Source organism: Salvelinus alpinus, chromosome 17 (genome assembly GCF_045679555.1).
Source record: "Salvelinus alpinus chromosome 17, SLU_Salpinus.1, whole genome shotgun sequence".
Lineage (NCBI taxonomy): Eukaryota > Metazoa > Chordata > Actinopteri > Salmoniformes > Salmonidae > Salvelinus > Salvelinus alpinus.
In genome coordinates, this window is record NC_092102.1 from 40,666,016 (window position 1) to 40,688,515 (window position 22,500).

General features: G+C 46.8%; 1 protein-coding gene across 2 annotated transcripts in view; it reads left to right on the forward strand.

The window, feature by feature from the left end:
* cacna2d3a (calcium channel, voltage-dependent, alpha 2/delta subunit 3a) overlaps window positions 1–22,500 on the forward strand; it is a 404,301-nt gene that overhangs the window by 117,572 nt on the left and 264,229 nt on the right. For both annotated transcript variants that reach the window (XM_071348965.1, XM_071348967.1), the window contains exon 5: window positions 13,887–14,049. In XM_071348965.1, coding sequence (XP_071205066.1) covers window positions 13,887–14,049 — 163 coding nt within the window. The remainder of the gene's footprint in view (window positions 1–13,886; window positions 14,050–22,500) is intronic.

A 22,500-nucleotide genomic window follows, 5' to 3' on the forward strand; every position in this document is an offset into this window, starting at 1 on the left:
GGCGTTCCTTCTGAACCTCTGAGTGACCCCATAAGGGTTACTACGTTGGATAGAAGCCCTTTGGGATCTGGACTTGTTACTCGTGCCACTACCCCCTTGCGACTTTCAGTTTCCCAACACCAGGAAGTGATGAACTTTCATCTGATCTCCTGTTCCGAGGTCCCGCTCGTCCTTGGTTATCCCTGGCTTCACAGCCATAACCCTCACATCGACTGGTCTGTGGGCACTATCAAGCAGTGGGGTCCTACGTGCCAAGCCACTTGTATCTTCCCGAGTTCCCCGAGTTCCCCTTCCGAGTCTCTAGAATCCATCGACCTGTCCCGAGTTCCCGAGTGTTACCATGACCTCAAACTGGTATTTAGCAAACAGAGGGCCACCAAACTACCACCCCATAGACCTTACGATTGCACCATCGACCTGTTTCCGGGGACCTGCCCTCCCAGGGGTCGGATCTTTTCCCTTTCTCCTCCCGAACGAGCTGCTATGGATACCTACATCAAGGACGCTCTGGCAGCAGGCCTCATGCGTCCATCTACCTCGCCGGCGGGAGCAGGGTTTTTCTTTGTGGCCAAGAAAGACGGTGGATTACGACCTTGCATCGACTACCGGGGACTCAATGCCATAACCGTCCGTAACCGTTACCCGCTACCCCTTATGGCCACAGCCTTTGAGCTGCTCCAGGAAGCAGTTGTCTTCACTAAGCTTGACCTGCGGAACGCATACCATCTTGTGCGGATCAAACCCGGGGACGAGTGGAAGACCGCTTTCAACACGCCTACTGGTCACTACGAATACTCGGTGATGCCCTTCGGCCTGACCAACTCTCCGGCTGTGTTCCAAGCGCTCATAAACGATGTGCTTAGGGATATGCTTAACATCTTCGTGTTTGTTTACTTGGATGACATCCTCATCTTTTCGAGCTCCCTTCAAGAACACACTAAGCATGTCAGACAAGTGCTCAAACGCCTCCTAGACAGCCATTTGTACGTTAAGCCGGAGAAGTGTGAATTCCATTCCTCTCGAGTACAATTCCTGGGATTTATAGTGGAACCCGGTCGAGTCCAGATGGACCCCAAGAAGGTAGGGGCGGTAGCGGATTGGCCCACCCCCAAGTCCGTTAAGGAAGTTCCGCGTTTCCTGGGCTTCACCAACTTTTACCGCAAGTTCATCAAGAACTTCAGCTCGGTGGCAGCCCCTCTCTCAGCTGTAACCAAGGGTGGCAACACAAGGTTTCTGTGGGGAAGAGAAGCTGAGACGGCCTTCCAAGGACTCAAGCAGCGCATCCTCTCTGCTCCCATCCTGACACTACCAACGGCGGATGAACCTTTTGTGGTGGAGGTAGACGCATCAGAGGTTGGGGTTGGAGCTGTCCTGTCTCAGAGGGGTGAAGACAAGAAGCTTCATCCTTGCGCCTTCTTCTCTCACCGGCTTACCCCGGCCGAGAGGAATTACGATGTGGGGGATCGTGAACTCCTAGCGGTTAAGATGGCATTGAAGGAATGGAGACACTGGCTCGAGGGGGCTTCTCAACCGTTTCAAGTGCTTACGGACCACAAATATCTGGAGTATATCCAGCAGGCGAAGCGGTTGAACTCCAGACAAGCTCGATGGTCTCTTTTCTTCAGCCGATTTCAGTTTATCCTCACCTATAGACCCGGGTCGAAGAATCTCAAACCGGACGCCTTGTCACGAATCTACTCTCCTGCCATTCGAGAAGATACTGACATGACTGTCCTTCCGGCCGCTAAGATCGTGGCTCCGATCTCGTGGCAAGTGGAGGATACCGTGAAACAAGCTCAAGCCATCGAACCGGGCCCTGGAGGAGGTCCTGCTAATCGGTTGTTTGTTCCCAAGGCAGCAAGGTCCCAAGTCCTTCTGTGGGGGCACTCCTCTCGCCTCACCTGTCACCCGGGCGTAGGTCGCACCTTGGAGTTCATCCAGCGTAAGTTCTGGTGGCCCACCATAAAAGAAGACGTTGCCACTTTCGTCAAGGCCTGTTCCGTGTGCTGCCAGGGCAAATCTTCTCACCTCCGCCCTCAAGGACTCCTTCACCCTCTATCTATTCACCACCGACCCTGGTCCCATATCTCGTTGGACTTTATTACTGGCCTTCCTCCGTCCCATGGTAATACTACGATCCTAGTCATCATCGACAGGTTTTCTAAGGCGGCCAGGTTTGTTCCCTTGACCAAATTACCTTCTGCCAAGGAAACAGCTGAGTTGGTGATTAACCATGTGTTCCGAGTCTTTGGGATTCCGCAAGATATGGTTTCCGACAGAGGTCCCCAGTTCGCCTCAAGGTTTTGGAAGGTCTTCTGCCAACTCATAGGGGCCACGGCCAGTTTATCTTCAGGGTACCATCCGGAGTCCAATGGCCAAACTGAGAGGATGAATCAGGAGCTGGAAACCACCCTCAGATGCATGGTTTCCAACAACCCGTCCACATGGTCATCATTCATTGTTTGGGCCGAGTACGCGCACAACACCTTGTGCTCCTCCTCCACTGGTATATCCCCGCATGAGTGTCAGTTTGGCTATGCGCCTCTATTGTTCCCGGACCAGGAGGCAGAAGTCAGAGTGCCTTCAGCCTCGAGGTTCATCAGACGCTGTCGGCTTACGTGGAAGAAGGCACGTCTTAATCTTCTGCGTTCCTCTCAGCAGTACCAACGACAAGCCAACAGACGTCGCCGTCCCGGTCCTACCCTGTACCCCGGCCAGAGAGTATGGCTATCAACTAAGAACTTACCACTACGGGTGGAGTCTCGCAAGCTGTCCCAGAGGTTCATCGGTCCCTTTAAGATTGCCAGGAGAGTCAATCCCGTTACTTTTCGCCTGCACTTACCCAGATCCCTTAAGATCAATCCAACATTTCACATTTCTTTATTAAAACCTGTTGTTTTTTCTCCCCTTATCCCGGCAGGCAGACCTCCCCCTCCGCCCCGTGTCATCGGTGGCCAGTCGGCTTATACCGTCCACCGGATACTGGATTCCCGCCGGGTGCAGCGGTCCTGGCAGTATCTGGTGGACTGGGAAGGCTACGGTCCCGAGGAGCGCTCCTGGGTTCCTGCCAAGGACATACTGGACCCTGACCTCATTCGTCAGTTCAGGACCCTCCACCCTGAGAAGGCTGGTAGGAACGTCAGGAGCCGTTCCTAAGAGGGGGATTCTGTCAGGTTTTGGCCAAGACTGTTCGGGTTTTGGTCACTAGATGTCCCCATTGCACCTTTTTTGTACCTTTTGTTTTTCTTGCTCTAATTATTGTTTGCACCTGTAGGTTATTCCCTTGTTAGTATTTAAACCCTGTGTGTTCCTCAGTTCCTTGCTCCGTGTTTGTAAGTTAGCACCCAGCCCCAGCCCAAGCCTTGTTTTATTCAGATATTTCTCTTGTTGGATTTTCCAGAGGTTCTCTGGTTTAGTTCTTGTGTATTATTTGAGTAGTCTTTTGAGGTTTGTTTTTCCCTGCTGTTTTTTACCACTTTGTGGAGTTTCTTTTGTATTTTGGAGGATTTCCATTTTGTGCCTTTTGGCTTTATTTTTGGACATTGTGGATTTAGTTTCTTTGCCTGAAGATTTTGTTCTTTAATTAAACCACCATCTCTAGTACTGCTGTGTCTGCCTCATCTTCTGGGTTCTGACGATTATTAGTGACTGTTTCTCGCACCGGGTCCTGACAGACAGTAAATGGGTCGGTTGAGAGAGAGAGAGATGGATGGATAGAGCCAGTAAAGGAGTCTATTGAGACTCTTGCCAGTAACAGATATAGACCCTGTGTGTTTCTACAGGCCGAGTTCGGGCAGGTAAAGAAGGAGAGATGGACAGAGATTGTACACAAGTACAGGGAGAGACAGAGAGAGAGACAGGGAAAGAGGGAGAGAGAGAGAGTGGGAGAGAGAGCGAGAGAGCAAGAGACAGCGAGCGAGAGAGACAGAGAAAGAATTAGAGAGACAGGGTGGGAGAGAGAGAGAGAGACACATAATATGACATTTGTAATGTCTTTATTATTTTGGAACTTTGTGTGAGTATAATGTTTGATACATTTTATTGTTCATTTAACTTTTGTTTATTATTTAGTTCACCTGCATTGGCAATGTTGGCATTTGTTTCCATGCCAATAGAGAGAGAGAGAGAGAGAGAGAGAGAATGTAAATAAATACAGGTAAAGAGAGAGAGAGAGATGGATAGATTATGTAAATAAATACAGGTAGAGAGATATAGAGATGGATAGAGTATGTAAATAAATACAGGTAAAGAGAGAGAGATGGATAGAGTATGTAAATAAATACAGGTAGAGAGAGAGATATGTATAGAGTATGTAAATAAATACCCGTAGAGAGAGATGTATTGAGTATGTAAATAAATACAGGTAAAGAGAGAGAGATGGATAGAGTATGTAAATAAATACAGCTAGAGAGAGAGATATGTATTGAGTATGTAAATAAATACAGGTAAAGAGAGAGAGATGGATAGAGTATGTAAATAAATACAGGTAGAGAGAGAGATATGTATAGACTATGTAAATAAATACAGGTAGAGAGAGAGATATGTATAGAGTATGTAAATAAATACAGGTAGAGAGAGATGTATTGAGTATGTAAATAAATACAGGTAAAGAGAGAGAGATGGATAGAGTATGTAAATAAATACAGGTAGAGAGAGAGAGAGATGTATATAGTATGTAAATAAATACAGGCAGAGAGAGAGATATGTATAGAGTATGTAAATAAATACAGGTAGAGAGAGAGAGAGATGGATTGAGTATGTAAATAAATACAGGTAGAGAGAGAGAGAGAGATGTATAGAGTATGTAAATAAATACAGTTAGAGAGAGAGAGATGTATAGAGTATGTAAATAAATACAGGTATAGAGAGATGTATTGAGTATGTAAATAAATACAGGTAAAGAGAGAGAGAGATGGATAGAGTATGTAAATAAATACAGGTTGAGAGATATGTATAGAGTATGTAAATAAATACAGGTAGAGAGAGAGAGAGATGTATATAGTATGTAAATAAATACAGGTAAAGAGAGAGAGATGTATATAGTATGTAAATAAGTACAGGTAAAGAGAGAGAGAGATGGATAGAGTTTGTAAATAAATACAGGTTGAGAGAGATGTATAGAGTATGTAAATAAATACAGGTAAAGAGAGAGAGATGTATAGAGTATGTAAATAAATACAGGTAGAGAGAGAGAGAGATGGATAGAGTTTGTAAATAAATACAGGTTGAGAGAGATGTATAGAGTATGTAAATAAATACAGGTAAAGAGAGAGAGATGTATATAGTATGTAAATAAATACAGGTAAAGAGAGAGAGATGGATAGAGTATGTAAATAAATACAGGTAAAGAGAGAGAGATGGATAGAGTATGTAAATAAATACAGGTTGAGAGAGATGTATAGAGTATGTAAATAAATACAGGTAAAGAGAGAGAGATGTATAGAGTATGTAAATAAATACAGGTAAAGAGAGAGAGATGTATAGAGTATGTAAATAAATACAGGTTGAGAGAGATGTATAGAGTATGTAAATAAATACAGGTAAAGAGAGAGAGATGGAAAGAGTATGTAAATAAATACAGGTAGAGAGAGAGAGATGGATAGAGTATGTAAATAAATACAGGTAAAGAGAGAGAGATGGATAGAGTATGTAAATAAATACAGGTAGAGAGAGAGAGATGGATAGAATGAGTAAACGAGAGCAGGCTGCTACGCTGGCGTGTGCCAGAACCTCCCGCCGACTCAAGGTCACCATGCTCGCGACCTCGGGTGAGTCGCGAGATTGGACGCTGTGTGACGCCCTCCCTCCTGATTGGCTGTTTTTTAACCACAGCTCACTTCCTGAATATACAGAGTCTGGAATGGCTCTGCTGTACTCTCACTGAGACAGGGTTAGGATTGGCTCTGCTGTATTCTCACTGAGACAGGGTTAGAATTGGCTCTGCTGTATTCTCACTGAGACAGGGTTACGATTGGCTCTGCTGTATTCTCACTGAGACAGGGTTAGAATTGGCTCTGCTGTACTCTCACTGAGACAGGGTTAGGATTGGCTCTGCTGTATTCTCACTGAGACAGGGTTACGATTGGCTCTGCTGTATTCTCACTGAGACAGTGATGGGATTGGCTCTGCTGTATTCTCACTGAGACAGGGTTAGGATTGGCTCTGCTGTATTCTCACTGAGACAGGGTTAGAATTGGCTCTGCTGTACTCTCACTGAGACAGGGTTAGGATTGGCCTCTGCTGTACTCTCACTGAGACAGGGTTAGGATTGGCTCTGCTGTATTCTCACTGAGACAGGGTTACGATTGGCTCTGCTGTATTCTCACTGAGACAGGGTTAGGATTGGCTCTGCTGTATTCTCACTGAGACAGGGATGGGATTGGCTCTGCTGTACTTTCACTGAGACAGGGATGGGATTGGCTCTGCTGTATTCTCACTGAGACAGGGTTAGGATTGGCTCTGCTGTATTCTCACTGAGACAGGGATGGGATTGGCTCTGCTGTATTCTCACTGAGACAGGGTTAGGATTGGCTCTGCTGTATTCTCACTGAGACAGGGATGGGATTGGCTCTGCTGTATTCTCACTGAGACAGGGTTAGGATTGGCTCTGCTGTATTCTCACTGAGACAGGGTTAGGATAGGCTCTGCTGTACTTTCACTGAGACAGGGTTAGGATTGGCTCTGCTGTATTCTCATGGCATGTAATAAAGTGGCTCTGGGCTAACTCCTAATTTAACATCTCTGCGCATAACCTGAGTTTTGACTAAACCTCCCATTAACATCAATGTGTGAACGTTTGAGTTACTGTAGCTATTTGTCTCTATAGTATTAGTCAGAGTAACTAAAGTATTGGTTGTTTTTCTCTGAGCTAGTGGAGCTCTGCATGTAATTTAGGCTAATGCATGGACCGCATTCTATTTATGGACATGTTGTCAATCTCATGCCTTGTTCAGGTTGTTCATTTCAAACAGGTGGTTCACAGTACTTGACAACTTCTGAAGTTTTGTGTATTGACATGTACCATATGAGGACCATATGTCTAATTCCTCTCTCTATGTAATGTTCTCCTCTCTCTCTCTCTCTCTCTCTCTCTCTCTCTCTCTCTCTCTCTCTCTCTCTCTCTCTCTCTCTCTCTCTCTCTCTCTCTCTCTCTCTCTCTCTCTCTCTCTCTCTATCTCTCCCTCTCTCTCTCTCTCTCTCTCTCTCTCTCCCTCTCTCGCTCTCTCTCTCTCCCTCTCTCGCTCTCTGTCGATGCTGCGTTCACTGGCTCTGTTGACACAGCTGTTATACACTGGTTTCTCAAGCACTGTCGTATCAGCACATTTGCACTGATATTTCTCCCCGCCCCTCTCCTCTCCTCCCCTCTCCCCCCCCCCTCTCCTCCTCTCCTCTCCTCTCCTCTCCCCTCCCCTCCCCTCCCCTCCCCTACCCTTCCCTCCCCTCCCCTCCCCTCCCCTCCCCTCTCCTCCCCTCCTCTCATTTCATGGTGGATAGAGACAGAGATAGTCAGAGCTCACCTCCTGAAGGAATGAGAGGTAATTTGCTGAATGGTCACAGGCTAGAAAACAAAAGTGTAGTATTTCACTAATGTCTATGGTTGTTAAACGGAAGGCAGTTCCTACCATTAAAGAACCCCTCGAGAGCTGAACCAACACAACACCTGAGAGAACAAAGTCATGGCTTCCCTCTGAAGTGAACTCGTTAATATGTCTATAAACTCAACCGCCAACCTCTCTCCATGTCATCTGCCCTATAGTGTAAAAGTACACCAGCATCATACACTCAGCCCTCATATGGCTCGTCTATTATGCTGCAGTTTCTCACGCTCTCCCTGTCTTCTGCCATGTATACTGTGACATTACATCATCTCAATCACACACTCAGTCCTACATTACCAGCCTAAATGTTACATTATGCTATCTAAAACCGTATCTAGCTTGGAGGCTGTATCCACGTAAGGGCTGACCCGCTCTGTCTCTGTCCTCTGACCCAGGCTCTCCTATCCCTCATAACTCTTCCTGCTTCTCTTTTACTCCACATCTACATGTCCCGCCGCTCTACGACCTTCAACTAAAGCAGCTGTGGTAGAGTGAGTGAGAGAGAAAAAGATAGAGGGAGAGAGAGGTGGGGGGGTTGGGAAAATCTTGTTCATATTTTTCATCACCCGGAGGAGTGATAGAGGGAGTGATGGAGGTAGGGAGGGAAGGAAGGAGAGAGGGGAGGAGGGAGAGAGGGAGTGATGGAGGTAGGGAGAGAAGGAGGTAGAGAGGGGAGGAGGGAGAGAGGGAGTGATGGAGGTAGGGAGAGAAGGAGGTAGAGAGGGGAGGATGGAGAGATGGAGTGATGGAGGTGGAGGGAGAGAGGGGAGGAGGGAGAGAGGGAGTGATGGAGGTAGGGAGAGAAGGAGGGAGAGAAGGGAGGATGGAGAGAGGGAGTGATGGAGGTAGGGACAGAAGGAGGGAGAGAGGGGAGGAGAGAGAGAGGGAGAGGTGGAGGTAGGGAGAGAAGGAGGTAGAGAGGGGAGGATGGAGAGAGGGAGTGATGGAGGTGGAGGGAGAGAGGGGAGGAGGGAGAGAGGGAGTGATGGAGGTAGGGAGAGAAGGAGGGAGAGAGGGGAGGAGAGAGAGAGGGAGTGATGGAGGTAGGGAGAGAAGGAGGGAGAGAGGGGAGGAGGGAGAGAGGGAGTGATGGAGGTAGGGAGAGAAAGAGGGAGAGAGGGGAGGAGGGAGAGAGGGAGTGATGGAGGTAGGGAGAGGAGGGAGAGAGAGGAGGAGGGAGAGAGGGGAGGAGGGACAGAGGGAGTGATGGAGGTAGGAAGAGAAGGAGGGAGAGATGGGAGAGAGGGAGTGATGGAGGTAGGGAGAGAAGGAGGGCGAGAGGGGAGGAGAAAGAGGGGGAGTGATGGAGGTAGGGAGGGAAGGAAGGAGAGAGGGGAGGAGTGAGAGAGGGAGTGATGGAGGTAGGGAGAGAAGGATGGAGAGAGGGGCAGAGTGAGAGAAGGAGTGATGGAGGTAGGGAGAGAAGGAGGGAGAGAAGGGAGGATGGAGAGAGGGAGTGATGGAGGTAGGAAGAGAAGGAAGGAGAGATGGGAGGAGAGAGAGAGGGAGAGGTGGAGGTAGGGAGAGAAGGAGGTAGAGAGGGGAGGATGGAGAGAGGGAGTGATGGAGGTGGAGGGAGAGAGGGGAGGAGGGAGAGAGGGAGTGATGGAGGTAGGGAGAGAAGGAGGGAGAGAAGGGAGGATGGAGAGAGGGAGTGATGGAGGTAGGGACAGAAGGAGGGAGAGAGGGGAGGAGAGAGAGAGGGAGTGATGGAGGTAGGGAGAGAAGGAGGGAGAGAGGGGAGGAGGGAGAGAGGGAGTGATGGAGGTAGGGAGAGAAAGAGGGAGAGAGGGGAGGAGGGAGAGAGGGGGTGATGGAGGTAGGGAGAGGAGGGAGAGAGAGGAGGAGGGAGAGAGGGGAGGAGGGACAGAGGGAGTGAAGGAGGTAGGAAGAGAAGGAGGGAGAGATGGGAGAGAGGGAGTGATGGAGGTAGGGAGAGAATGAGGGCGAGAGGGGAGGAGAAAGAGGGGGAGTGATGGAGGTAGGGAGGGAAGGAATGAGAGAGGGGAGGAGTGAGAGAGGGAGTGATGGAGGTAGGGAGAGAAGGATGGAGAGAGGGGCAGAGTGAGAGAAGGAGTGATGGAGGTAGGGAGAGAAGGAGGGAGAGAGGGGAGGAGGGAGATAGGGAGTGATGGAGGTAGGAAGAGAAGGAGGGAGAGATGGGAGGAGTGAGAGAGGGAGTGATGGAGGTAAGGGTGGAAGGAAGGAGAGAGGGTGGAGGAGGGAGAGAGGGGAGGATGGAGGGAAGGAGGGAGAGAGGGGCAGAGTGAGAGAGGGAGTGATGGAGGTAGGGAGAGAAGGAGGGAGAGAGGGGAAGAGGGAGAGAGGGAGTGATGGAGGTAGGGAGAGAAAGAGGGAGAGAGGGGAGGAGGGAGAGAGGGAGTGATGGAGGTAGGGAGAGGAGGGAGAGAGAGGAGGAGGGAGAGAGGGGAGGAGGGACAGAGGGAGTGATGGAGGTAGGAAGAGAAGGAGGGAGAGATGGGAGAGAGGGAGTGATGGAGGTAGGGAGAGAAGGAGGGCGAGAGGGGAGGAGAAAGAGGGGGAGTGATGGAGGTAGGGAGGGAAGGAAGGAGAGAGGGGAGGAGTGAGAGAGGGAGTGATGGAGGTAGGGAGAGAAGGATGGAGAGAGGGGCAGAGTGAGAGAAGGAGTGATGGAGGTAGGGAGAGAAGGAGGGAGAGAAGGGAGGATGGAGAGAGGGAGTGATGGAGGTAGGAAGAGAAGGAAGGAGAGATGGGAGGAGAGAGAGAGGGAGAGGTGGAGGTAGGGAGAGAAGGAGGTAGAGAGGGGAGGATGGAGAGAGGGAGTGATGGAGGTGGAGGGAGAGGGGGGAGGAGGGAGAGAGGGAGTGATGGAGGTAGGGAGAGAAGGAGGGAGAGAAGGGAGGATGGAGAGAGGGAGTGATGGAGGTAGGGACAGAAGGAGGGAGAGAGGGGAGGAGGGAGAGAGGGAGTGATGGAGGTAGGGAGAGAAAGAGGGAGAGAGGGGAGGAGGGAGAGAGGGGGTGATGGAGGTAGGGAGAGGAGGGAGAGAGAGGAGGAGGGAGAGAGGGGAGGAGGGACAGAGGGAGTGAAGGAGGTAGGAAGAGAAGGAGGGAGAGATGGGAGAGAGGGAGTGATGGAGGTAGGGAGAGAAGGAGGGCGAGAGGGGAGGAGAAAGAGGGGGAGTGATGGAGGTAGGGAGGGAAGGAATGAGAGAGGGGAGGAGTGAGAGAGGGAGTGATGGAGGTAGGGAGAGAAGGATGGAGAGAGGGGCAGAGTGAGAGAAGGAGTGATGGAGGTAGGGAGAGAAGGAGGGAGAGAGGGGAGGAGGGAGATAGGGAGTGATGGAGGTAGGAAGAGAAGGAGGGAGAGATGGGAGGAGTGAGAGAGGGAGTGATGGAGGTAAGGGTGGAAGGAAGGAGAGAGGGTGGAGGAGGGAGAGAGGGGAGGATGGAGGGAAGGAGGGAGAGAGGGGCAGAGTGAGAGAGGGAGTGATGGAGGTAGGGAGAGAAGGAGGGAGAGAGGGGAAGAGGGAGAGAGGGAGTGATGGAGGTAGGGAAGGAAGGAGGGAGAGAGGGGAGGAGGGAGAGATGGAGTGAAGTAGGTAGGAAGAGAAGGAGGGAGAGAGGGGAGGAGGGAGAGAGGGAGTGATGGAGATAGGGAGGGAAGGAGGGAGAGAGGGAGTGATGAAGGTAGGGAGGGAAGGAGGGAGAGAGGGGAGGAGTGAGAGAGGGAGTGATGGAGATAGGGAGAGAAGGATGCGTGAGAGAGGGAGTGATGGAGGTAGGGAGGGAAGGAGGGAGAGAGGGAGTGATGGAGGTAGGGAGGGAAGGAGGGAGAGAGGGGAGGAGTGAGAGAGGGAGTGATGGAGATAGGGAGAGAAGGATGAGTGAGAGAGGGAGTGATGGAGGTAGGGAGGGAAAAAGTGAGAGAGGGAGGTGTACTGGGGCGCTCCTTCCTTCACCTTGTGCAGGCAGTGTGCTCCTGATAACGGTTTAATAAAACTAATCACAGCTGATGAATTAGCCTGATACAGGCTACGTTAATCCAGAGGACTAATGGGTGGCTTTATCACACTGGGGCTTGTCTGTCTGTCTGTCTGTCTGTCTGTCTGTCTGTCTGTCTGTCTGTCTGTCTGTCTGTCTGTCTGTCTGTCTGTCTGTCTGTCTGTCTGCCTGTCTGTCTGTCTGTCTGTCTGCCTGTCTGCCTGCCTGCCTGCCTGTCTGTCTGTCTGTCTGTCTGTCTGTCTGTCTGTCTGTCTGTCTGTCTGTCTGTCTGTCTGTCTGTCTGTCTGTCTGTCTGTCTGTCTGTCTGTCTGTCTGTCTGTCTGTCTGTCTGTCTGTCTGCCTGCCTGCCTGCCTGCCTGCCTGCCTGCCTGCCTGTCTGTCTGTCTGTCTGTCTGTCTGTCTGTCTGTCTGTCTGCCGGGGAGGAGGAGGGGGGATTCACGGTCTTATTGGGTGAGGTATGGTGGTGGGTAGGGTCTTATTTGGTTAGATTGTGCCTGCTGTACTTGTAAGCAAGGTGTAGACAGATGCTGCATATTGCCTTGACAGAAAATAGTCCTTCAAAGTAATGAAAGGACACTCCAGTTGTTCTATTCACACTCCAACTCTGTTTATAGTCGTCACCTATAAACAGCTATCTGGCCTCAGCACTGAGCAATTGACTGGTGATTGCAGTGGCTTGTGTGTTATTGTGAGGAGTACTATTTGAGGCGTGTGTGTGTGTGTGTGTGTGTGTGTGTTTAGTGATAGCTCTGCGGGGCCTGCACTGTCACTGTGTGGAGCGGTGTTTTAGCCTTGTCTCAGCCCATTGGGATGTGGGGATGGATGTTAGGAATGCTGGAGCTATATTTAAACTGCTCCATGATTTATTAATAGACTCCCTAGTATGCGCAGTGCTGAAAATACAGCCTGCAGGCCCTCTATACAGGACTATCTAGTGCAGCAGAACAGGCCCTCTATACAGGACTATCTAGTGCAGCAGAACAGGCCCTCTATACAGGACTATCTAGTGCAGCAGAACAGGCCCTCTATACAGGACTATCTAGTGCAGCAGAACAGGCCCTCTATACAGGACTATCTAGTGCAGCAGAACAGACCCTCTATACAGGACTATCTAGTGTAGCAGAATGGGCCATCTATACAGGACTATCTAGTGCAGCAGAACAGGCCCTCTATACAGGACTATCTAGTGTAGCAGAATGGGCCCTCTATACAGGACTATCTAGTGCAGCAGAACAGGCCCTCTATACAGGACTATCTAGTGCAGCAGAACAGACCCTCTATACAGGACTATCTAGTGCAGCAGAACAGACCCTCTATACAGGACTATCTAGTGCAGCAGAATGGGCCCTCTATACAGGACTATCTAGTGCAGCAGAACAGGCCCTCTATACAGGAATATCTAGTGCAGCAGAACAGACCCTCTATACAGGACTATCTAGTGCAGCAGAATGGGCCCTCTATACAGGACTATCTAGTGCAGCAGAACAGGCCCTCTATACAGGAATATCTAGTGCAGCAGAACAGACCCTCTATACAGGACTATCTAGTGCAGCAGAACAGGCCCTCTATACAGGACTATCTAGTGAAGCAGACCAGGCCCTCTATACAGGACTATCTAGTGTAGCAGAACAGGCCCTCTATACAGGACTATCTAGTGTAGCAGAATGGGCCCTCTATACAGGACTATCTAGTGTAGCAGAATGGGCCCTCTATACAGGACTATCTAGTGTAGCAGAACAGGCCCTCTATACAGGACTATATAGTGTAGCAGAATGGGCCCTCTCTACAGGACTATCTAGTGCAGCAGAATGGGCCCTCTATACAGGACTATCTAGTGCAGCAGAACAGACCCTCTATACAGGACTATCTAGTGCAGCAGAACAGGCCCTCTATACAGGACTATCTTGTGCAGCAGAACAGGCCCTCTATATAGGACTATATAGTGCAGCAGAACAGGCCCTCTATACAGGACTATCTAGTGCAGCAGAACAGGCCCTCTATACAGGACTATCTAGTGCAGCAGAACAGGCAGGCAGTACAGAGAGCAGAGGAGAGGTCTGTGAACGCACAGTCAGCACCTTTTACCTGACCTGGATGCCCTGATGTGATGATTCAGAGGTTCACTGATTCAATAACCTGACAAATGACAATAATGATTTAAACAACAACAACAATAACAACAACTGCACAAAGAATGCTAACAATTAAGATAATACGTGCTTATACATTATAATGAAAACTAAAGAAAAATGTAATAATCTCTCTCTCTCTCTCTCTCTCTCTCTCTCTCTCATTCTCCAGTATGAGTATTTCAACGCAGTATTAATTAATGAGGTGGATGAGGAAGGTAACAGTATGGAGCTGGGAGGAGACTTCCTTCTGCAACCCAACGACCACTTCAACAACCTGTCTGTCAACCTCAGCCTCAGTGTGGTGCAGGTGCCCACCAACATGTACAACAAAGGTACGTTTAATAAATACATGACCAACAATGGTACGTTTAATAACTACATGACCAACAAAGGTACGTTTAATAACTACATGACCAACAAAGGTACGTTTAATAACTACATGACCAACAAAGGTACGTTTAATAACTACATGACCAACAAAGGTACGTTTAATAACTACATGACCAACAAAGGTACGTTTAAATACTACAAGACCAACAAAGGTACGTTTAATAACTACATGACCAACAAAGGTACGTTTAATAACTACATGACCAACAAAGGTACGTTTAATAACTACATGACCAACAAAGGTATGTTTAATAACTACATGACCAACAAAGGTACGTTTAATAACTACAAGACCAACAAAGGTACGTTTAATAACTACATGACCAACAAAGGTACGTTTAATATCTACATGACCAACAAAGGTACGTTTAATATCTACATGACCAACAAAGGTACGTTTAATAACTACATGACCAACAAAGGTACGTTTAATAACTACATGACCAACAAAGGTACGTTTAATATCTACATGACCAACAAAGGTACGTTTAATATCTACATGACCAACAAAGGTACGTTTAATAACTACATGACCAACAAAGGTACGTTTAATAACTACATGACCAACAAAGGTATGTTTAATAACTACATGACCAACAAAGGTACGTTTAATAACTACATGACCAACAAAGTTACGTTTAATAACTACATGACCAACAAAGGTACGTTTAATAACTACATGACCAACAAAGGTACGTTTAATAACTACAAGACCAACAAAGGTATGTTTAAAACCCTCAAACTAACAAGTATAAAAGTTCAACACATGCAATAAATGCTTATATGGCAGAAAAAGTTTCAGTACATTTCTTCCCTGCACTTTGTGTGGACAGAGCATTTCCCTGAGAGCTGATGTACCCCACTAAGCATACGTGTGTCTGTGTGTGTCTTCATCACAACTCTTACTCTTGTATTTAAGATCATCCTCTACCACCGTTAACTTAATTAGCTGTTTAATAATCAGTGATTATGCTAATGTTTCATCTGACTGATGTCCAGAGAAGGAAGTCACATCCTGGTACAGCGCTTGGCAGACGGAGTGAATGTCATATCAGCTTAGCCAGCAACCAGAGAAAAAATATGTGATTGAGCGAAAGAGAAAGAGAGAGGGAGGGAGAGAAAAAAATTAGAGAGAGAGAGAAAGTGGGTTAAATCAGAGTGACAGGAGGTCTAGAGATTCATTACATCTGGGTGACAAGAGAAGACAAGGAGAAAGAGAGAGAGAGAGAGAGAGAGAGAGAGAGAGATAGAGAGAGAGAGAGAGAAATGAAGAGAACGAGAGAGAGAGAGAGAGAGAGAGAGAGAGAGAGAGAGAGAGAGAGAGAGAGATAGAGAGAGAGAAAGAGAGAAAGGAAGAGAACGAGAGAGAGAGAGAGAGAGAGAGAGAGAGAGAGAGAGAGAGAGAGAGAGAGACTGAGTCTACGCCTTCACTATGGTGAATCACTAAAACAATACAGAAATACACTACGGAAAAAGAAGGAACAGCACGTCAGAAATCAGCTCAATGTAATTGAAGACTCCATAGACTCTAACCAATTCTGGGAAAATTGGAAAACACTAAACAAACAACAACACGAAGAATTATCTATCCAAAATGGAGATGTATGGGTAAACCACTTCTCCAATCTTTTTGGCTCTATAACAAAGAATAAAGAGCAAAAACATATACATGATCAAATACAAATCCTAGAATCAACTATTAAAGACTACCAGAACCCACTGGATTCTCCAATTACCTTGAATGAGTTACAGGACAAAATAAAAACCCTCCAACCCAAAAAGGCCTGTGGTGTTGATGGTATCCTTAATGAAATGATCAAATATACAGACAACAAATTCCAATTGGCTATACTAAAACTCTTTAACATCGTCCTTAGCTCTGGCATCTTCCCCAATATTTGGAACCAAGGACTGATCACCCCAATCCACAAAAGTGGAGACAAATTTGACCCCAATAACTACCGTGGAATATGCGTCAACAGTAACCTTGGGAAAATCCTCTGCATTATCATTAACAGCAGACTCGTACATTTCCTCAATGAAAACAATGTACTGAGCAAATGTCAAATTGGCTTTTCACCAAATTACCGTACAACAGACCATGTATTCACCCTACACACCCTAATTGACAACCAAACAAACCAAAACAAAGGCAAAGTCTTCTCATGCTTTGTTGATTTCAAAAAAGCCTTCGACTCAATTTGGCATGAGGGTCTGCTATACAAATTGATGGAAAGTGGTGTTGGGGGTAAAACATACGACATTATAAAATCCATGTACACAAACAACAAGTGTGCGGTTAAAATTGGCAAAAAACACACACATTTCTTCACACAGGGTCGTGGGGTGAGACAGGGATGCAGCTTAAGCCCCACCCTCTTCAACATATATATCAACGAATTGGCGCGGGCACTAGAACAGTCTGCAGCACCCGGTCTCACCCTACTAGAATCCGAAGTCAAATGTCTACTGTTTGCTGATGATCTGGTGCTTCTGTCACCAACCAAGGAGGGCCTACAGCAGCACCTAGATCTTCTGCACAGATTCTGTCAGACCTGGGCCCTGACAGTAAATCTCAGTAAGACCAAAATAATGGTGTTCCAAAAAAGGTCCAGTCACCAGGACCACAAATTCCATCTAGACACCGTTGCCCTAGAGCACACAAAAAACTATACATACCTCGGCCTAAACATCAGCACCACAGGTAACTTCCACAAAGCTGTGAACGATCTGAGAGACAAGGCAAGAAGGGCATTCTATGCCATCAAAAGGAACATAAATTTCAACATACCAATTAGGATCTGGCTAAAAATACTTGAATCAGTCATAGAGCCCATTGCCCTTTATGGTTGTGAGGTCTGGGGTCCGCTCACCAACCAAGATTTCACAAAATGGGACAAACACCAAATTGAGACTCTGCATGCAGAATTCTGCAAAAATATCCTCCGTGTACAACGTAGAACACCAAATAATGCATGCAGAGCAGAATTAGGCCGATACCCACTAATTATCAAAATCCAGAAAAGAGCCGTTAAATTCTACAACCACCTAAAAGGAAGCGATTCCCAAACCTTCCATAACAAAGCCATCACCTACAGAGAGATGAACCTGGAGAAGAGTCCCCTAAGCAAGCTGGTCCTAGGGCTCTGTTCACAAACACAAACACACCCCACAGAGCCCCAGGACAACAGCACAATTAGACCCAACCAAATCATGAGAAAACAAAAAGATAATTACTTGACACATTGGAAAGAATTAACAAAAAAACAGAGCAAACTAGAATGCTATTTGGCCCTAAACAGAGAGTACACAGTGGCAGAATACCTGACCACTGTGACTGACCCAAACTTAAGGAAAGCTTTGACTATGTACAGACTCAGTGAGCATAGCCTTGCTATTGAGAAAGGCCGCCGTAGGCAGACATGGCTCTCAAGAGAAGACAGGCTATGTGCACACTGCCCACAAAATGAGGTGGAAACTGAGCTGCACTTCCTAACCTCCTGCCCAATGTATGACCATATTAGAGAGACATATTTCCCTCAGATTACACAGATCCACAAAGAATTTGAAAACAAATCCAATTTTGATAAACTCCCATATCTACTGGGAGAAATTCCACAGTGTGCCATCACAGCAGCAAGATTTGTGACCTGTTGCCACAAGAAAAGGGCAACCAGTGAAGAACAAACACCATTGTAAATACAACCCATATTTATGCTTATTTATTTTAACTTGTGTGCTTTAACCATTTGTACATTGTTACAACACTGTATATATATATATAATATAACATTTGTAATGTCTTTATTGTTTTGAAACTTCTGTATGTGTAATGTTTACTGTTAATTTGTATTGTTTATTTCACTTTTGTATAATATCTACCTCACTTGCTTTGGCAATGTTAAAACATGTTTCCCATGCCAATAAAGCCCCTTGAATTGAATTGAATTGAATTGAATTGAATTGAATTGAGAGAGAGAGAGAGAGAGAGAGAGAGAGAGAGAGAGAGAGAGAGAGAGAGAGAGAGAGAGAGAGAGAGAGAGAGAGAGAGAGAGAGAGAGAGAGAGAGAGAGAAATGAAGAGAACGAGAGAGAGAGAAATGAAGAGAACGAGAGAGAGAGAGAGAGAGAGAGAGAGAGAGAGAGAGATAGAGAGAGAGGAAGAGAGAGATAGAGAGAGAGAAAGAGAGAGGAGAGAGAGAGAGAGAAAGAAAGGGAAAGAAAATTAGAAAAGAGAGAGAAAGAAAGAGCGAACGAGAGAGTGTGTGTGAGAGAGAAAGAGGGAGAGAGAGAATACGAGAGGAAGACAGTCAGCTTTTAAGTGTTTTAAATCTGAAGGCTTTGTTTGCTGTGAGCACTAATCTGTGTAAATTGGCTGGGGAGCTCTGTAGTGGTGAGTGTCTTTTTGTTCTAGAGAGAGAGAGTGAGCGACCGAGAGCAGACACTCCTCTATTCTCCTTCCTCTCCTCCTTTCTCCGAACCCATCCGAGCCAATCTTCAACCTGTGTGTGTGTGTGTGTGTGTGTGTGTGTGTGTGTGTGTGTGTGTGTGTGTGTGTGTGTGTGTGTGTGTGTGTGTGTGTGTGTGTGTGTGTGTGTGTGTGTGTGTGTGTGTGTGTGTGTGTGTGTGTCGTGTGTGTGTGTGTGTGTGTGTGTGTAGGCCTGTAGTTCATAAACACAATGATACCTGGTGTGACAAATATGAAGTTAAATCTATAATAACACAGAGCTGGTTGTTATGAGAGATGAATCACAGGTGGAGTGGTGCCGGCTGGAGATCGATCTACCGGCTACGCTGAGCATGGACGGAACAGAGAGCACACACACTCCCCCACCACATACACACACACACTCCCCCACCACATACACACACACACTCCCCCACCACATACACACACACACTCCCCCACCACATACACACACTCCCCCACCACACACACACACTCCTCCACCACACACACACACACTCCCCCACCACATACACACACTCCCCCACCACACACACACACTCCCCCACCACACACACACACTCCCCCACCACATACACACACACACTCCCCCACCACATACACACACACACTCCCTCCACCACATACACACACACAATCCCCCACCACATACACACACACACTCCCCCACCACATACACACACACACTCCCCCACCACATACACACACTCCCCCCACCACATACACACACACACTCCCCCACCACATACACACACACACTCCCCCACCACATACACACACACAGTCCCCCACCACATACACACACTCCCCCACCACATACACACACACAGTCCCCCACCACATACACACACACAGTCCCCCCACCACATACACACACACAATCCCCCACCACATACACACACACACTCCCCCACCACATACACACACACACTCCCCCACCACATACACACACACACTCCCCCCACCACATACACACACACAATCCCCCACCACATACACACACACACTCCCCCACCACATACACACACACACTCCCCCACCACACACACACACTCCCCCACCACATACACACACACACTCCCCCACCACATACACACACACACTCCCCCACCACATACACACACACAGTCCCCCACCACATACACACACACAGTCCCCCATCACATACACACACTCCCCCACCACATATACACACTCCCCCATCACATACACACACACACTCCCCCATCACATACACACACACACTCCCCCACCACATATACACACACAGTCCCTCACCACATATACACACTCCCCCATCACATACACACACACACTCCCCCATCACATACACACACACACACACACTCCCCCATCACATACACACACACAGTCCCCCACCACATACATACACATTTTTCCTTCTTCCATTACCTATTTTCTCTGCTTTTCCCTCTCTAAGTCCTCTCCTTCCTTCTCTCCTCTCTCTCCTCCCTCTCTCTATCTCTCCTCCCTCTCTTCCTCATTCCCTTCCTAGTTAAGATCTTCCCTGCTAATCACCGTCAGTTTGAGATAATATGAAGTTAATTTCAGCTCCGATTTATACACTGCTCTAATCTACACACTACACACAGAAATTGGGGAGACCAATGGATTTTCATTGTCCTTTATAGCTTTTTCTAATTCATTCAACTCCTCATGAATTTGTCGTTGTTCTGCCTCTCTCTCTCTCTCTCTCTCTCTCTCTCTCTCTCTCTCTCTCTCTCTCTCTCTCTCTCTCTCTCTCTCTCTCTCTCTCTCTCTCTCTCTCTCTCTCTCTCTCTCTCTCTCTCTCTCTCTCTCTCGCTCTCTCTCTCTCTCTCTCTGGCTTTATTGGCATGGGAAACATATGTTAACATTGCCAAAGCAAGTGAGATAGATAATATACAAAAGTGAAACAAACAATAAAAAAATAACAGGAAACATTACACATACAGAAGTTTCAATACAATAAAGACATTACAAATGTCATATTATGTATATATACAGTGTTGTAACAATGTAAAAATGGTTAAAGTACACATGGGAAAATAAATAAGCATAAATATGGGTTGTATTTACAATGGTGTTTGTTCCTCACTGGTTGCCCTTTTCTTGTGGTAACAGGTCACAAGTCTTGCTGCTGTGATGGCACACTGGTTTTTCATCCAATAGATATGGGAGTTTATCAAAATTGGGTTTGTTTTCGAATTCTTTGTGGATCTGTGTAATCTGAGGGAAATATGTGTCTCTAATATGATCATACATTGGGCAGGAGGTCTCTCTCCCTCTCTCTCTGTCTCTCTCTCTCTCTGTCTCTCTCAATTCAATTCAATTCCATTCAATTTGCTTTATTGGCATGACGTAACAATGTACATATTGCCAAAGCTTACTTTGGATATTTACAATATGAAAATAATAACAATCAAAACTGTCAACGGGACAACAGTAACAACAATAACCAAGGATCAAATAACCATACATTGAACAATAACAATAAGCATACAGTAGAGGACATGTGCAGGTTGTCCCTCATCGTATGGCAGGCAGCATTGTAGTGCACTGCCAACCCACAGCTCTCTGCCTCCTCCCCCAACAGGACGGGTAGCCTACTCTCATCAGAGAGGTCTTTGAAACCTTGAATAAGGTTTGATTGGCAAGGCTGTGCTCACTGAGCCTGTACTTTGTCAAGGTTTTTCTAAGGTTTTGATCAGTAACCATGGTCAAATATTTAGCCACAGTGTACTGTCGATTTAGGGCCAGATAGCACTGCATTTTGCTTTTTGCTTGTGCTTGTGTTTCCCAATAACAATGTAGTTTTGTTTTGACTGTGTTGTAATTTGGCTTATTCTGATTGATTGGATGTTCTGTTCCTGAGGCTTCAGGGTGTTAGTAGAACAAGTTTGTGAACTCAGTCCCAGGACCAGCTGGATGAGGGGACTCTTTTCTTTGCTCAGCTCTTGGCATTGCAGGGCTTGGTAATGATATGTGAGGGGGTCACTGTATTTTAGATGTTTCCTAAACTTAATTGCTCTTTTTAGAGTTTTTATTATTAGTGGATATTGGCCTAATTCTGCCCTGCATGCATTGTTTGTAGTTTTCCTCTGGACATGTAGGAGAATCTTACTCTGCATGCAGGGTTTCAATGGGGTGTTTGTCCCATTTGATGAGATCTTGCTTTGCAAGTGGATCCCACATCTCGCGGCCATAAAGTGCAATTGGTTCAATTAGTTTTAGCCAAATTTTAATAGGTATTTCAATTTGTTATTGTTTTTTAATGGCGTAGAACGCCCTGCATGCATTCTCTCTCAGTTCATTCACTGCCTCATTAAGGTGTCCAGTTGAGCTTATTTTTAAACCTTAGTAATTGTAGTGTGAGCAGTACTCTATATATTTTGTACCACTTGAGAACTTTGGTCTCATTCCCTGAGATCTGGATCTTCTCTGGAAAATCATTATTTTGGTATTTTTGGGGTTTACTGCCAGGGGCCAGGTCTGGCAGTACTGCTCTAGCAGGTCCAGGCACTGTTGTAGGCCATGTGCTGTGGGTGACAGCAGGCATAGGTCATCTGCGAAGAGTAGGCATTTAACCTCTGAATTGCTGAGGATTTTTCTAGAATAGTGTGCAGGGCTCAGATTGCAACCCTGGCGAAGGCCCCGCCCCTGGTTAAAGAATTCTGTTATTTTCTTGCCAATTTCAATGCTGCACGTATTGCCAGTATACATTGATAAAAATTTTACATTGTTTTACCCCCTACACCACTTTCAATAACTTTGTAGAACAGTCCTGTATGCCAAATAGAATCAAATGCTTTTTGGAAGTCGATAAAGCAAGCGTATATTTTGGTATTCTTTTGGTGGACATGTTTCTCTATCAGGGTGTGTAGGGTGTAAATATGATGTTCTGGTAAAAATCAAATTTCTCTTTT